The sequence below is a fragment of the Spodoptera frugiperda genome, chromosome 24 (assembly GCF_023101765.2).
Source record: "Spodoptera frugiperda isolate SF20-4 chromosome 24, AGI-APGP_CSIRO_Sfru_2.0, whole genome shotgun sequence".
Lineage (NCBI taxonomy): Eukaryota > Metazoa > Arthropoda > Insecta > Lepidoptera > Noctuidae > Spodoptera > Spodoptera frugiperda.
Genome location: NC_064235.1, coordinates 5,378,699 through 5,395,528, shown reverse-complemented (window position 1 = coordinate 5,395,528; position 16,830 = coordinate 5,378,699). Strand labels below are relative to the sequence as shown.

Below are 16,830 nucleotides of genomic sequence, written 5' to 3'. Positions count from 1 at the left end.
GGCCGAGCAGAAAACCGACGTGAAACAACTTGCGTTGTGTGAGTGAGGTTACCGGAGGCCCAAATACTCCACCGGCCCGATTTCTGATTCCCCAACAAGACTCTTAAATAACTAAACAACTAAGAGATGAAGGAGAATACAGGTACAAATTAATAATTACAAGGCTAAATTCAGAGTTATTATGTCAGAATTGTCGCACGGGGCACACCGTAGTTTCAGCCTACATTCAAATACACAAACAGTACCTATTGTAAATTACTTTTATTAATATTTTACTGTACGGTTGGCGTGGTGGCTAGGCAACTGGTTGCCGTGCAATGTGTAGCGGATACGATTACCAAACGTTGTTTCGGGTCTGGGTGTCATGTAAACTTGTATGTTTGTAAACGCACCCACGACACAGAAGACAATCCTAATGTGGGGCAGCTTTTTTTATTTTACATGCTTTACATGCAGAACTGGTCCCATTTCACCGCAGACAAAATACATGCGTCGTAATTTTTTTGCCGTACTTATACTTGTCATTTTTGTGTTTTGCGTGTGAAACAAATGTCTTTTCTTTCTTTAAATAGAAATAACAAAGGTAAAACTAAAATCCTCATCAATGCTTTCAGTGAATTCTTGACGATCCTCGCTTGATAGTCGCGCTTACAGTCACTGAACCTACGAAGCCTACTAATTGAAACACAACACAAACCCCCAAACCCGGCCCTGGCACAATCAAAGGCTTTTACCGACCGCAAATCACTGCTAAACCACACCCCTCCAATCTGGACCCGCCCCTTTCACGCATGCGCGAGTTAAGCCAATCACAGCTTCCCAAACTCACCCCCTACCCCTGTACAATCCCCCCACCTCGATTGACCGCTCACGATGTCATTTTTTGCGCTCCAAACCGATCAGAAGTAACCACGCCCTGGGATATTTTAAAATTGTGCCCGTTTTTAAATGGAAAACCGCAAGCCAATATCCTCTCGTTACTCGACCGGGACAGTCGTTTAAAATTAACTATCTAATTAACCATTAAAGCAATAAATTAACTTAACAAATTAACTTAATTTAAGTAAGAGTGAAATGTGTGTTGCAATACAGTGAACGATGAAATTTAAATATTTCAATGTGAATTAAAAAAATAAAACAATGATGGAACGTCAGAATTCAAATTTATACCCGTCGAATTTAACGGATCTTTTAGCTGTATCGGCTTACCAGCAGAATGTGGATCGACTATCGGCTATATCCGACGGCGATGAGAAATACAGCGGCGATTACGCGGACAACGTTGAGCGATTTACGGAAAACGTCGACCGATCATCATCGCCGGTGTCAACCTTGGACGACGGAGACAGTAGCCAATCGGCTTTTGGAGTCGATTTGACTGGCAAAGGGACTAATTTAGCAGGGAAATCTTTTACTATTGCGGCCATTCTTGGTTTAACGAATTCTGAGGAGGACGTAATGAACCTGAGTGTTCAGGAACGGTTGCAGCAGAATCAGAGGCAGCTGCAGAACTACTTGTATGCTGGCCATGATGTGCAGAGGATCAACGAGGGTTTCTGCAGGAGTATGGTCGGAGTGCCGACGGGGATGAGACAAGGTAAGTTATTTTACTGATATGTAAAGGCTGTTGATTATCTCTGGCCACGCGAGGTGAGCAAGGGTATCTGAACCAAGCCGCGTCGCGTTCTGGGCCACAATAAGCCATCAGTTCACTATAGATGGGGCCCAGTAGGGCTGATATCGGTCCGGAGCTGCGGTCTACCTAGCGGTTTACCGGGCTCCGGCTTAAAAAGCAGGAGTAGGAACGGGGTGGTTTTTAGTTAGTAAGAGTCTGACACTTGCCCAATGCGGGAAAAATCATTGGATGATTTTCCTCACTTAAAAAAAGGGCTGTTGATTTTATCGTAAATTATTCTAGTAGGTACCTGACCCGGCAAACTTCGTACTGCCTCAATAACTTTTTTTCCACCTTTGTCAAAGTCAAAGCATTTATTTCAATTAATCCTAAATTAGGCACTTTTGAAACGTTAAATTGAATTGTCCGTCAATCTATCAAACCTTCCCTGGTATTACACAAATAATTCAAGAGCAACATTAAACAAATCTGTCCAACTATTTTCAAATTTTAGCGAGACTAACAAGCAGATTTTTTTTTAATTTATAAGAGATAAACAATTTTTACGCTACTTATGAGTCGAAAATTAATACTGACGGACAAAAATTATCAAACATTTCTGGTCAATCTCGATTTTTATAGAAACTATTGTCAAATTATTTAGATTAGATCGACCGTAAATCTTTACTACCGAAACTGTCTTACAAATCAATTTGTTATAAACTATATTATTATTATAAATCTTTTAAATAAGTAAAAACATTGTTTTTGATACCTAATTTAAAATAGGGAGGCATTTGCCCTGCAGTGAAACGACCACGGCTAACAATAAATAATAATTTTAAATTACTGATTGGTCGCGAGAAAATAATAATTTTGAACTAAAAATCTAATCATAATTACTAATCTAATCTATATAGGCAGTTGTAGTCTCGGTTTAATTTTACAAGACAGTACAAGTCAAAGTCAAATCAATTATTCCAATTAAACCACAAACAGGTACTTTTGAAACGAAAAGAAATAAATAATAGCCGGTCAGTCTGTCCGTCAGGGAAGCTAGGTGCTCGTTCCAAAGTGTAGTTAAATTATTATTTTATTCAATGTATGTTTTGAGTATTTTAATGAGTCCCTTGCTGGGCGTCATTAGTTTCGAATAAAAAAAAACTGCCCCATGTTGGGCGCCAGTTATTATTTGCTATTAATGAATGTGGGTGTTTTGTAAGAAAATAGGTAAAGTTTCAAAATATAATTTATTTAAATCTTTATAAATAATAATTTTACAGTCTCACCTATTATAAACACGAGAATTATAAATTAAAGATAAGTACTTATTTTTTGCAGTCTAAATGAAATCTCAAAGAAACCTAAAATATGTAAAATTATTATACCAAACGCATTTTTTTTAAAACTTATAACCCTATTAGTTTTTAAACTGATATGGTCACTAAAACTAAGTATTAAAACTCGAAACTAATATCGGAAACTAAGTATTCTAGCAATAAGAAAAACATGGTAAATATCCCGTTTCGAGTTCTAATATTAACTTACAACCCACCAGAATTGGAACTTAAAACGGGATATTTACCATGTGGCACTGTTGCAAGCGCCATGATCACGGATGAACTGTTTATCCGTGATCATAGTGCCGAAATATCGGAAACTCATTAAAATTTAAAAACATGCTTCTTGCTCGTTCTTCTCCATAGGAATCTACACTTTGGAACGAGCACATAGAGCAACTAGAGGACTGACTGACAGACGGACGTTATTAATATTATTATATTTGCTTTGACGTGCAAAGGTGCCTTCCTGGTCTATTTGAAATAAATAATTTTGACTATTGACTTTTTTTGACATGGTAAATATCCCGTTTTAAGTTCCAATTCTAGTGTTAGTGACCATGTCAGTTTAAAAACTTATAACCCACCAACTAAATACAAAGACAGCACCAAAAAATAGTACAATACAAATCACACTTTACAAAAAGCTTTACAAGTAAGTATTTAATAAAAAAAAAAGCAAGATAACAATGATCATCCCTACCCCATTACCGGAGTAACGAGGGGACAGCGATGTCGGGGTTTAATTAAAGAAATATTTATTTGATGTCACACAACCATCCGCCATTTTGTTAATGAATTCATTCTGACATTCATTCGGACGGCTTGCAGGTGGATGGGTAATGTGCGCGGATTGGGGGCTTTGGCTGTGCAGACGGGAGATTTTTTCGTTGCAGTGATTTAAGTCGTAGATTATTTTGTAACTTGTAATAACTTGTAACTTTCAAGAGACATCGTTTTTTTATAAGTTTTTAAACTAACATGGTCACTAACACTATTATTAGAACTTGAGACGGGATATTTACCATGTTTATTTATTTCGATGAGTTTCCGATATTTCGGCACTGTTGCAAGCGCCATGTTCACGGATGAACTGCAACAGTGCTGAAATTTCATCCGTGATCGTGGCGCTTGCAACAAAAACATTACCCCACACTAGGATTTTCTCCTGTGTCGTGGGTGCGTTTACAAACATACGAGTTTACATACACATGACACCCAGACCCGAAACAACAATTTGTGGATCACACAAAAAGTTGTTCCGTGCGGGAATCGAACTCGCTACACGTTGCACGGCAGCCAGTTGCCCAGTCACCGCGTCAACCGTGCAGTCAAGTTAATCACTAAATTAATTATTATGTTTTTCGGCTTACTCACGTAACTGTTTGACGAGGAACTCGACTAGTTTCAAACCATGCTAGAGGCTCATATTCATGAGCAGCATTCGTCACAGCGACTGTCTCGTTGCTACTCTAGTCTAAACGAATCGAATTCCTCGTTACATAATTACTTGAGTAAGCCGAAAAACAATAATTAAATAAGTCATACATTTGCATTTTTTATGGGATTATATTGATGTTTGACATAAATCCTGAATCGATCCAGATAATTTGGATTGAGATCGGAGAGTCTAGTACGAGCTACGAGTTTTTAATTCAGAGCGCCGAACGTGGATTTTTTTAAACGTCGCCCCACACTATAATTTTCTCCTCAAGTTTACAATACACAAGATGGTTGTCTTGAACTTGTATGCCTGTAAATGCACCTACGTCACAGGGGACGACCTCAGTGTGGGGCAACGTTTTTAATAAAGAAAGTACCTCGTCTGCACAGACACCACGCAAATATTGTCAATGGATTTGTTTGCTCTTTTTTTCTCGTCTGTTGTTATTTCGAATTCCTGCTGTTTAGGTTTTTAATGAGTTTTGATTCTATTATTGCCTTTTTTAATACCTATATTATATATTTTTTATGGTAAACGGGCTGGTAAACAAGTGCCGGTAAACGAGTTGACGGGTTACCTGATGGTAAACATGGACACTTGAAATGCCAGAGACGTTACAAATGCGTTGCCGGCCTTTTGGGTGTTAAGAATTTAAGGGTTGTTGGGCAATTGGGGATTGGGGACATTGATTGGAAAAGAGTAACCTATGGAGTTTCTTGCTCGTTCTTCTCCATAGGAATCTGCACTTTGGAACGAGCAAATAGCTTCACTAGAGGACTGACCGACAGACAGACGTTATTAATATTATTATATTTGCTTTGACGTTCAAAAGTGCCTTCCTGGTTAATTGAAATAAATAATTTTGACTTTGACTTTGACTTTGGGATGTTGTCTGACTCACATAACGAAACACAACGCAAGCGTAGTTTCACGTCGGTTTTCTATGTCCGGTCGATCTGGTCTCCCACACTTAAATAAATGCTTTGACTTTGACTTAAACTAGTTGTAATATTATTTTTCATTTTTCTTTTCTCACATGGTATTTCCTTGCAGACAGTCCACGGCCAGAGATGAGACCACAGGTGGGACAGATGAAGACCTCCAGAAGTCATTCTATGACGTGTTCTAACAGGTTAGAATACCTATTTGTCTTACTTTATCTTATTTTATTTAGGTCTACTACTGAAGACGCTTTTCCGTCAAAGATGTGTTATGTAGCTATGCTACGAAGATGTAATAGCGAAGCTGTGAAACTATGTGACCTTTTCCACTGATACTAAGCTTTGTAGGTGTGCGATGAAGATGCGCAGCACGAGTATGCGACGTATCGATAATAGGGAAGCCATCTATAGCCCGCATCTTTCCATATAAAAAACATAGTTTAGCTGAGTCCGTTTCCACCAGTGCTAAGCTATGGGTACCAAGGAATAAGATTGGTGGAAGCCAAACGTATCCAAAGCAACGTAGCATAGCACATCTCTGGTGGAAAAATACGATCTCGATTATTTTTTTCAATATTTTCGCAAGTTTCTGTCTTGTGTTTATTTTATAGTTACTAGTTTCTGCCCGCGACTTCGTCCGCGGAAAATTTCTTGTTTAACATAAGACCACACTCGGCGCTATTAAGCAGGAGTAGGAACGGGGTGGCTTTTAGTCAGTAAGAGTCTGACACTCCCTCTCGCCTCGCTCAAGGCGGGAGAAGTCATTAGACTAATCTCTTCATGCATGCTTGTGGTTACTTTGGCCTAGAATTTAATTAATATAAGTATTTATATTCTTCCCTACAGTTCCGGGCGAAGTAAGAGGATACGCACAATATTCACTCCGGAGCAGCTGGAGCGGCTCGAGGCAGAGTTTGAGAGACAGCAGTACATGGTGGGGCCGGAGCGGCTGTACCTCGCGCACGCGCTGCAGCTCACTGAGGCACAGGTGAGTCAATGTCAAAGTCAAATCATTGAGTTCGAGCGGCAGCAGTACATGGTGGGGCCGGAGCGGCTGTACCTCGCGCACGCGCTGCAGCTCACTGAGGCACAGGTGAGTCAATGTCAAAGTCAAATCATTGAGTTCGAGCGGCAGCAGTACATGGTGGGGCCGGAGCGGCTGTACCTCGCGCACGCGCTGCAGCTCACTGAGGCACAGGTGAGTCAATGTCAAAGTCAAATCATTGAGTTCGAGCGGCAGCAGTACATGGTGGGGCCGGAGCGGCTGTACCTCGCGCACGCGCTGCAGCTCACTGAGGCACAGGTGAGTCAATGTCAAAGTCAAATCATTGAGTTCGAGCGGCAGCAGTACATGGTGGGGCCGGAGCGGCTGTACCTCGCGCACGCGCTGCAGCTCACTGAGGCACAGGTGAGTCAATGTCAAAGTCAAATCATTGAGTTCGAGCGGCAGCAGTACATGGTGGGGCCGGAGCGGCTGTACCTCGCGCACGCGCTGCAGCTCACTGAGGCACAGGTGAGTCAATGTCAAAGTCAAATCATTGAGTTCGAGCGGCAGCAGTACATGGTGGGGCCGGAGCGGCTGTACCTCGCGCACGCGCTGCAGCTCACTGAGGCACAGGTGAGTCAATGTCAAAGTCAAATCATTGAGTTCGAGCGGCAGCAGTACATGGTGGGGCCGGAGCGGCTGTACCTCGCGCACGCGCTGCAGCTCACTGAGGCACAGGTGAGTCAATGTCAAAGTCAAATCATTGAGTTCGAGCGGCAGCAGTACATGGTGGGGCCGGAGCGGCTGTACCTCGCGCACGCGCTGCAGCTCACTGAGGCACAGGTGAGTCAATGTCAAAGTCAAATCATTGAGTTCGAGCGGCAGCAGTACATGGTGGGGCCGGAGCGGCTGTACCTCGCGCACGCGCTGCAGCTCACTGAGGCACAGGTGAGTCAATGTCAAAGTCAAATCATTGAGTTCGAGCGGCAGCAGTACATGGTGGGGCCGGAGCGGCTGTACCTCGCGCACGCGCTGCAGCTCACTGAGGCACAGGTGAGTCAATGTCAAAGTCAAATCATTGAGTTCGAGCGGCAGCAGTACATGGTGGGGCCGGAGCGGCTGTACCTCGCGCACGCGCTGCAGCTCACTGAGGCACAGGTGAGTCAATGTCAAAGTCAAATCATTGAGTTCGAGCGGCAGCAGTACATGGTGGGGCCGGAGCGGCTGTACCTCGCGCACGCGCTGCAGCTCACTGAGGCACAGGTGAGTCAATGTCAAAGTCAAATCATTGAGTTCGAGCGGCAGCAGTACATGGTGGGGCCGGAGCGGCTGTACCTCGCGCACGCGCTGCAGCTCACTGAGGCACAGGTGAGTCAATGTCAAAGTCAAATCATTGAGTTCGAGCGGCAGCAGTACATGGTGGGGCCGGAGCGGCTGTACCTCGCGCACGCGCTGCAGCTCACTGAGGCACAGGTGAGTCAATGTCAAAGTCAAATCATTGAGTTCGAGCGGCAGCAGTACATGGTGGGGCCGGAGCGGCTGTACCTCGCGCACGCGCTGCAGCTCACTGAGGCACAGGTGAGTCAATGTCAAAGTCAAATCATTGAGTTCGAGCGGCAGCAGTACATGGTGGGGCCGGAGCGGCTGTACCTCGCGCACGCGCTGCAGCTCACTGAGGCACAGGTGACCGTCAATGTCAAAGTCAAATCATTGAGTTCGAGCGGCAGCAGTACATGGTGGGGCCGGAGCGGCTGTACCTCGCGCACGCGCTGCAGCTCACTGAGGCACAGGTGAGTCAATGTCAAAGTCAAATCATTGAGTTCGAGCGGCAGCAGTACATGGTGGGGCCGGAGCGGCTGTACCTCGCGCACGCGCTGCAGCTCACTGAGGCACAGGTGACCGTCAATGTCAAAGTCAAATCATTGAGTTCGAGCGGCAGCAGTACATGGTGGGGCCGGAGCGGCTGTACCTCGCGCACGCGCTGCAGCTCACTGAGGCACAGGTGAGTCAATGTCAAAGTCAAATCATTGAGTTCGAGCGGCAGCAGTACATGGTGGGGCCGGAGCGGCTGTACCTCGCGCACGCGCTGCAGCTCACTGAGGCACAGGTGAGTCAATGTCAAAGTCAAATCATTGAGTTCGAGCGGCAGCAGTACATGGTGGGGCCGGAGCGGCTGTACCTCGCGCACGCGCTGCAGCTCACTGAGGCACAGGTGAGTCAATGTCAAAGTCAAATCATTGAGTTCGTTACATACAAACTATGCAATGTTTGTACATACATCCGTAAAAAAACATCATTTTTTACGGATGTATGTTTGAAATGATTTAACATAAAACAACTGAAACAATTTCAAAATTTCTTTCAATATTAAAAAGCATGCCTAGTCTTTACTGCTAGGCTATTCTGTAATTGTCAATGGGAACTTTTAAAGTGAAATATTGCATGTCTCGCCGTGGCGTGATTGACATGGCGGACCGTGATTGATTTCACTTCATTCTTTCGAATTGAACGTTACAGAATAGTCTTTTTTGAAGGAGGAAAGTCAACCAACGATTTCTCCCACCTTGGTTGAGGCGAGAGGGAGTGTCAGACTCTTACTGACTAAAAACCACCCCGTTCCTACTCCTGCTTTAAGCCAGAGCCCCGGTAACCTGTTACGATGTCCGCAGCTCCGGATAACAGATTAGCTTAGCCGGACAAAATACTGTCTAACTCACTAATCTACGCAGCCAAATCACGGGTAAAACGGGCTAGTAAAAAATAACCCTCCTGACTTCTAGTAAATCTATCCGTCCCGGTTGTCGTATGAAAATTAACAAGAGTCCTTCCTGGTTGTATAAAACCCAATAATCCGAGAGCGAATCAAATCAGCGATGTCGTATTAACTATCACCCCTCATAGAATGTTGGGCACTTGGCAGCCATTTGACATAAAATACGGTTTTTATAAACGGGGAAGTATTTAATTAACAATCATTGTAAAACAAATTTTATATACTTACTAAAATAGCTATTTAATTTTTCTAAAGATAACATCCCTTTAATAACTAGTCTTAACTATGTGTATATTAGAATATTTATGTTAATTTGTAAGAAATAAAAACTAACTTAAAACTAAAATAAAAACAAGGTACCTATTATTATTGGGGTTTTCTGGAAAAGCTACCAAACCTTCTATAGGAACTATTTTAAATATTAATTCATTATTCTACGTAATAAAATGGCAAAAGAATGGAATCTTGAATGAATAAGTCTTTCTTCAATAATTCTCAACCTTATTCGTCTGTAATAAAGTTGTAAATTGAATCAAATGTTTCGACTGAAGGTAAGCGTCTACATGTCCGCATCGTATAGAAACTCATACAACTGCGTCCACTGATCCGCATCGTACGGACCGCATCATCGGCAATGCCTACATGCGATGCGTGCTGTGGACGTCCTGTGGATGTATGATGCGGTCCTGTGGACGCGTACCTTTAATCTCCTCTGCTGTATTAGTGAGGCCCACTCATTATAGACTATCAAAATAAACAGTCATGGTGAAAATTTCTCTTAAATGCTCGGTCGATAGATTGATGGTGAAACTATTAAAAACTCAATAATTTTTGGAGGAATAACAGTGTTATAAATTAATTACTATGTTATCGGCTTACTCACGTAATTGTTTGACAAGGAACTCGACTAGTTTTAAGCCATGCTAGAGGCTCATATTCATGAGCAGCATTCCGCGACACACGAGGACAAACAGTTACGTGAGTAAGCCGATAACATAGTAATTAATTTTGTATGTTTCACGAAAGTTACAATAAAACAGTGTTATAATTATTTGCTAACCAAATATTTTTCTACACAGGTCAAAGTATGGTTTCAAAATCGCCGCATTAAATGGCGGAAACACCACCTTGAAGTAACACAGCAACGATTAGCTGTGCTGCAAAGACATCAGCCACACGACAGAGATGACGACATCTAAAACACGACGCCTACACCCACTACATAACGGAAAAAGTGCGATTTCATAACGGAAAAGTTCTACTTTTAACGGAAAAAGTGCTATTTCGTAACGGAAAAGTTCTTTTTTAGCTGAAAAGTGCTATTTCGTAACGGAAAAGTTCTACTTTTAACGGGAAATAGTGCAATTTCGTAACGGAAATGTTCTACTTTTAGCGGGAATTTTTCGTAACGGAAATGTTCTACTTTTAACGGGAAAAGTGCGAGTATGTAACCGAAAAGTGAAATTAATGACTTTAAATCAGTGTTAGTGTGTCAAAAACTATCTGTGGGTGACAAATGGAGTAGAGATTGACTTCGGGACTATTTAAATGTGATGAAAGTAAGTGTTAAATATAAGGAATATGTTTATTTAATTTCTAAATTAAATAAAAATCCCAGTGTACTCGATTGCAGACATAAATCAAAATTGAAATTGGATAAGTAACAATAATAATTTCTGTTGGGCTATTCTGTATACAGGGTGACTTTGAATTCGCGTATTCCTCTCGGGAGGTGAAATACAACTAATTTTCTACTGAAATAGCCCTGAGGACCTTGGGCGAAAAGTGGCAGTTATCTGAGATATTCAACCGTTTTAGCACGTTTTGGTAAAAATATCCCGAATTGATTACAAAAACATCAATATTTATAAAAAAATACTTGTTAGATTTTAGTTATTTTAGTTTTAATCAGTTGTCCAATACATCAGTTATCATTTATAAATACTAATAATCGCAGAAATATTATTCGTTTTAATATAGCAAGTAATTTCCTATGAAATTTTGTTTTGTTTCAGTAATTTGGTCGATAGTTAACTGGACTTATTTCGAAAAAAATATATGACACTTAGCGTACAAACTATTAAAAAAGCTTCCTTGGTTTATTACCTACCCAGAAACGTAAAATTATTTACAACATTCCCAAAAACAAATGAATTAATTGATGATAAGTAGAGTGTAAAGGGAAAAGCGCAATTTCAAAAACATGTTATTTTGCAAAATTTTTTTCAAAATGATCTTCCCTACGACGAAAATACATGCCCGAACACACTTCCTTATCCCTTATGACCTTCACTACCTACTTATGATCGATGCCCCCACTATCTATTTAATATTTTGTAAATAGTTATTGATCAGTTTTTTAACATAAATTGTGACAGTTTTTAATGTAAGCGATGGAAATATAAAATAACTAGCTTCTGCCCGCGTTCCCGTAGGATAAAAAGTATCCTATCACGCAAGTCAGCTCATACCCTGTCTGTATACCAAATTTCATTAAAATCCGTTCAGTAGTTTAGGCGTGTTTGACAGACAAATATCCAAACAAACAAACTTTTATATTTATAGTGCGACTAGTTTTTGCCCGCGGCTTTGCTCAAGTTAAGAAGTATCATGATTTGTTAATGGAATTTATCAAAAAATCTTTGGGGATAAACGTAGGAACTTTATAGCAGCTTTATGCATGCAAAGTCTTAACCTGATCGATTTAAAATTGTCCAATTTTCGTCACCTATTTTATCCCCTTGGGGATAGAATTTATCAAAATCCTATCTTAGCGAATACACATTCTAACATCTACCTGCATGCAAAATTTCAGTCAAGTCCGTTCAGTGGTTTGGGCAGTGTTGATAGATGACAATGTCAGTCAGTCAGTCAGTCATCTTTATACCATCAGATAATTCTGACACCTAGATAATTTTGTGTGTGAAGATAGGGGATAGGTAGAATGACCTAGGCAACGTATTTACCTTTGTCCTTATTTGCAAAACGACTCGGGTGCCCTGTGGCTTGTACCAGTATGCTCTCATAAGTGATTCGCGCTTCGCTTTTTCTCCCGTCGGCCCCAGTATCCGACGGGAGAAAACGGTTGCTTGCCATCATTCTTTTGTTTTAGTAGGTACTGATAATAGGGATGATGACGGGGTATGAAAATTAAAAATCTATTTAGTCCGTCAGTTAGGTAATGAAAAAATATTAGACACGTATTTTTTTTATTTTGTCATTTAAGATAACAATACATACTTCTTGATAAAAACGAATCAAAGTTTTTAACTGACAACTAATGATGATTAATCTTTATTTTAATGTCCGTCTTGTAGATTATTTTAAAACATTACACACGTATTTTTTTATTTTCTTACGGAAACATTAAAACTTTCGAAGATGTGTCGATTTGAAGTATCGCGTGACGTCACTTTTAGGTACGTTTTATACGTAGAAATGACGTATTTACCTTCTAAACTTTGATTAGTTTTTATCTAAGTATAGTTGTCTTATATGACAAAACAAAAAAAAAAAAAAATACGTGTCTAATATTTTTTTATTACCTAACTGACGGACTAAATAGATTTTTAATTTTCATACCCCGTCATCATCCTTACTAGCATATGAATTCATAGTATAAAAGAAAGTCGCTTTCTCTGTCCCTATGTCCCTTTGTACGCTTAAATCTTTAAAACTAGGCAACGGATTTTGATGCGGTTTTTTTTAATAGATAGAGTGATTCAAGAGGAAATTTTATATGTTTAATACATGAATATATATAATAATGGGTTACTAGTTATTTATATGATAACAAATGGATTTTCTCGCTTACATTAAAAACTGAAAAATAAGGACTAAATAGAAATAGAAGCATTAATTTAATATTTACCTAAGTAAGTACATACCTATTAAGTGTGTATTTTAAACTACTCGTAAGTGTAAATTGTCAATATAAATAAATAAATAAAAATTCCATTTTAAATATAATTTGCTTTTGTTTTATTTTCTTATTTACTATTCTATAAAAAGGGTAAGTAAGACTGTCTCGTTGGTCCAGTGGTCGCAAGTGCGACTGTCAGACAAGGGGCCTCAGGTTCGATTCCCGAGTCAGGCAAAGTATTACTGGGCTTGTTTTTGGTGTTTCGAAAATTTCTCAGTAGCAGCATGGAGTGTGGAATTGTGTCCAGTAGGTATATTGCAGTCCAGGTCTCATTGGTTCAAGCTATGGCGCTGAGCAAGGGGGACTGGGCTGCCGTCTCCTTCTTCAGCGAAGCAGTCTCGCTAGCTCAAAGAGCCATCAGACCACCACAGATGTGGCCCAGTAGAGCTGATGCTTGCCGATGTATTTTTTTTATGATACATAAGCTGGTAAACAAGCAGATGGATCATCTGATGGTAAGCAATCGTGACCGCCCATGGACACTCGAAACACCAGAGGCGTTACAAGTGCATTGCCGGCTTTTTGGGGGTTAGGAATTAAAAGGTTGTTGGGGAATTACAAGACAAACAAAGATGCGGGCCTGTGGACGCTTACCTTAAACCGACGTGAAACAACGCTTGCGTTGTGTTTCGTTGTGTGAGTGAGGTTACCGGAGGCCCAATTACCTCCCTTCCAAAACCCCGATTCCCCAACAACCCTTAAATTCCTAACCCCCAAAAGGCCGGTAACGCACTTGTAACGCCTATGGTGTTTCGGGTGTCGGCGATTGCTTACCATCAGGTGATCCGTCTGCTCGGCTGCTGCTGATATTTGGTACACACTCTTAAATTAATATTGTTTTGACTAGCGAGTGACCGCCTCACTCAGAGTCATTTAATGGTTACTTAACCCAGTCCTTAGCAATTGTTTTCGGTACAAAATCGTTACTAAGGAATAGTTTAAGTAATCATTAAATGTGTCTGATTACTGCAGTAAGTAGCAGTTAGTAGAGCAGAACGTTTTGCTATTACAAATCATACAGGGGCACCATATATTGCTATTAGAACTTTGTAAGGCGCACTATTTTTTAGAGTTTTAAGTGTGGGAGAGCCATGCTTCGGCACGAATGGGGCGGCTCGACCGGAGTGATACCACGGCCGAGCAGAAAACCGACGTGAAACAAAGCTTGCGTTGTAAATCGTTGTGTGAGTGTGGTTACCAGAGGCCCAATTAATTTTCTTTGCTTTAAACCTCACGGAGCCCGAGACCTTTCCAACGAATGCAAAACCGTGGAAAACGTGGTAAAACAAAGTCGCTTTCTCTGTCCCTATCTATGGTTAAATCTTGTATGGTTAGATCGTTAAATCTTTAAAACTGCGCTACGGTTTTTGATGCGATGAGGTTTATAGCAAAGAAAATTTATGAAAAATTTCAAGAGAAAAGCAGGAAAGTAGGAAAAACCATTGGTGGCGAAACGGAGTTCGCCGGGTTTGATAGTAACATATAAATAAACAACATTTGAATTTACCCTTGAACACTTTATCGGTCAAGCGAGAGCGTCCTTTTGTAATCTTACTGTTGTTATGTAGAGATTAATTTTATTTACTTAGATTATATTATATTATGTAGTCTCTTTTGTTCTTGGATTAATGAAAAAAACACTTATTCTGTACCCCTTAGTACGAGTTTTGCTTTATGTGGGCCGAAAGCGAAATGACAGCGGGTTCGGCGCTCTGATTGGTCAGCGCGAATGAATCAACCAATCAGTAGCCTTAGTGCAAGTTTGCTTTACGTTAAACGAAAATAAAACGAGAGCGTGTTCTTCGCTCTGATTGGTCGGCGCTAATGAATCAACCGATGAGCGCCGAAGGCGCTCTCGTTTCGATTACCTACTTTAAACGTAAAGCAAACTCATACTAAGGATACTACCAGCTAAAGTGTGTCGTTTGTATTTATTTTACATCAGAGTGGAGTGTTTTATGATATAACTTAAGTGCATCTCGGCATAGACGGATCACCTGATGGTAAGCAATCGCCGCCGCCCATGGACATCCGAAACACAAAAGGCGCTACAAGTGCGTTGCCTTTAGGGGGTTAGAAAGATAAGGGTTTTTGAGAAATCGGGAATTTGGAAGACTACGGAGTAGGGTAATTGGGTCTCTGGTAACCTCACTCACACAACGCAAGCGTTGTTTCACGTTGGTTTTCTGCTCGGCCGTGGTATTACTCCGGTCGAGCCGGCACATTCGTACCGAAGCATGGCTCTCCCACACTTGTTAAAATAGGTTTTATAAATAGGTAATCTCTTTTCGAATATAAAGTAGACAGTACCGTTATACCTAGTAGGTTATTCTTGGCAGAACATTCACTCCGCGCCGCATACGGAAATAAAACTCAACCATGTTTTATCCGAAGGCTAACTAGTAAAGGATTGGTAAACTTTCATTATGTAGAAATAACATTTTGCGAAACACATCTCCTTCTTGTGGTCGCGTACATACTTCGGCACTGCTGGGCCGGCTCGACCGGAGTGATACCACGGCCGAGCAGAAAACCGACGTGAAACAACGCTTGCGTTGTGTGAGTGAGGTTACCAGAGACCCAATTACCCTACTCCGTAGTCTTCCAAATTCCCGATTTCTCAAAAACCCTTATCTTTCTAACCCCCTAAAGGCAACGCACTTGTAGCGCCTTTTGTGTTTCGGATGTCCATGGGCGGCGGCGATTGCTTACCATCAGTTGATCCGTCTGCTCGTTACCTGCTTATAACCATAAAAAAAGAAAAGAAAGTCATGCACTTTAAATTTTTCATTTCAATGTCTGTCTTATAGATTATTTTAAAACATTAGACACGTATTTTTTATTTTCTTATGAAAACCAATACTTTCGAAGATATATCGATTTGAAATGTCGCGTGACGTCCCTTCTAGGTTCGTTTTATACGTAGAAATGACGTATTCCTCCCACTCCTACGTATAGTCCCTTTAGTTGGCACTTACAAAATCCACAAGAAGTATAATGGTGTGACAAAATGCCGCCATTATTAAAGGTATATTATGAAATCGATTACTCGATTGCAAGCATTATCTCGATCGCATACGTAAGAGCAGGGGCACATGATGCGTTGCGGCACCGCTTCGCAAACGTTTCACCGTGTCAGTGGGCACATGAACGGTGCGGCGCCGCAACTTTCCGGTATGCAGCGTCCAAGTGTTGGAACAACATACCTCCGCCAATTAGGGACCTGCAAAGCATTTATAGTTTTAGAAGAAAGCTAAAGGACTTTTTAAGAAGCTCACAAATCGACAGTGAATCAATAAATATTGATCTGTCCTTTATTTAAATTGACTTTTATTTTATTTTTATTTATTTAGTTTTGTAGGTTCACAAGTGTATGACATATTTTTTTATCTTATTTTATTTATAATCTGACATTTACTTATTATTAAAATCTAAATACCATGTATGAGTGCTATGTAGCAGCAATGCGGGATACAATAAGTTTGGTAAACTTACCTTCGAGTCCCATGTTGTCTGCGGTAGTTGTTGGTGGATTGCCGTCCTGTGCCACCCTTGTATTTTCTTATACCTTCCACGCTCGCTCTTCCGCGCACTGTTATCTAGACATGTACCTACATAGTCTAGATAATTTATTCTTTTCCATGGGGTAATGACAAAGCGACCACTTTTACGGGTAGGAGTCAAATGAGTGTCGTGCTGCGGGGTGACCTTACGATCACACACCTACCCACAATATTATGTTTTTCTTTTATTATGTTCTTTTTAATTGTTATCATTTATTTTTATTTATTTATAGATGTATTTTAAAAT

At 40.8% G+C, this 16,830-nt stretch overlaps 1 protein-coding gene across 1 annotated transcript; it reads left to right on the top strand.

Annotated features, from left to right (window-relative positions):
* The first annotated feature begins 908 nt into the window (after positions 1 to 908).
* LOC118278768 (homeobox protein Hox-C5a) lies at positions 909 to 10,443 on the top strand. Its single transcript, XM_035598111.2, has 4 exons — positions 909 to 1,597; positions 5,453 to 5,531; positions 6,187 to 6,328; positions 10,178 to 10,443. The coding sequence occupies exons 1-4, from the start codon at positions 1,141 to 1,143 to the stop codon at positions 10,295 to 10,297; spliced, it is 798 nt and encodes a 265-aa protein (XP_035454004.1). The 5' UTR covers positions 909 to 1,140; the 3' UTR covers positions 10,298 to 10,443.
* Positions 10,444 to 16,830: the final 6,387 nt, after the last annotated feature.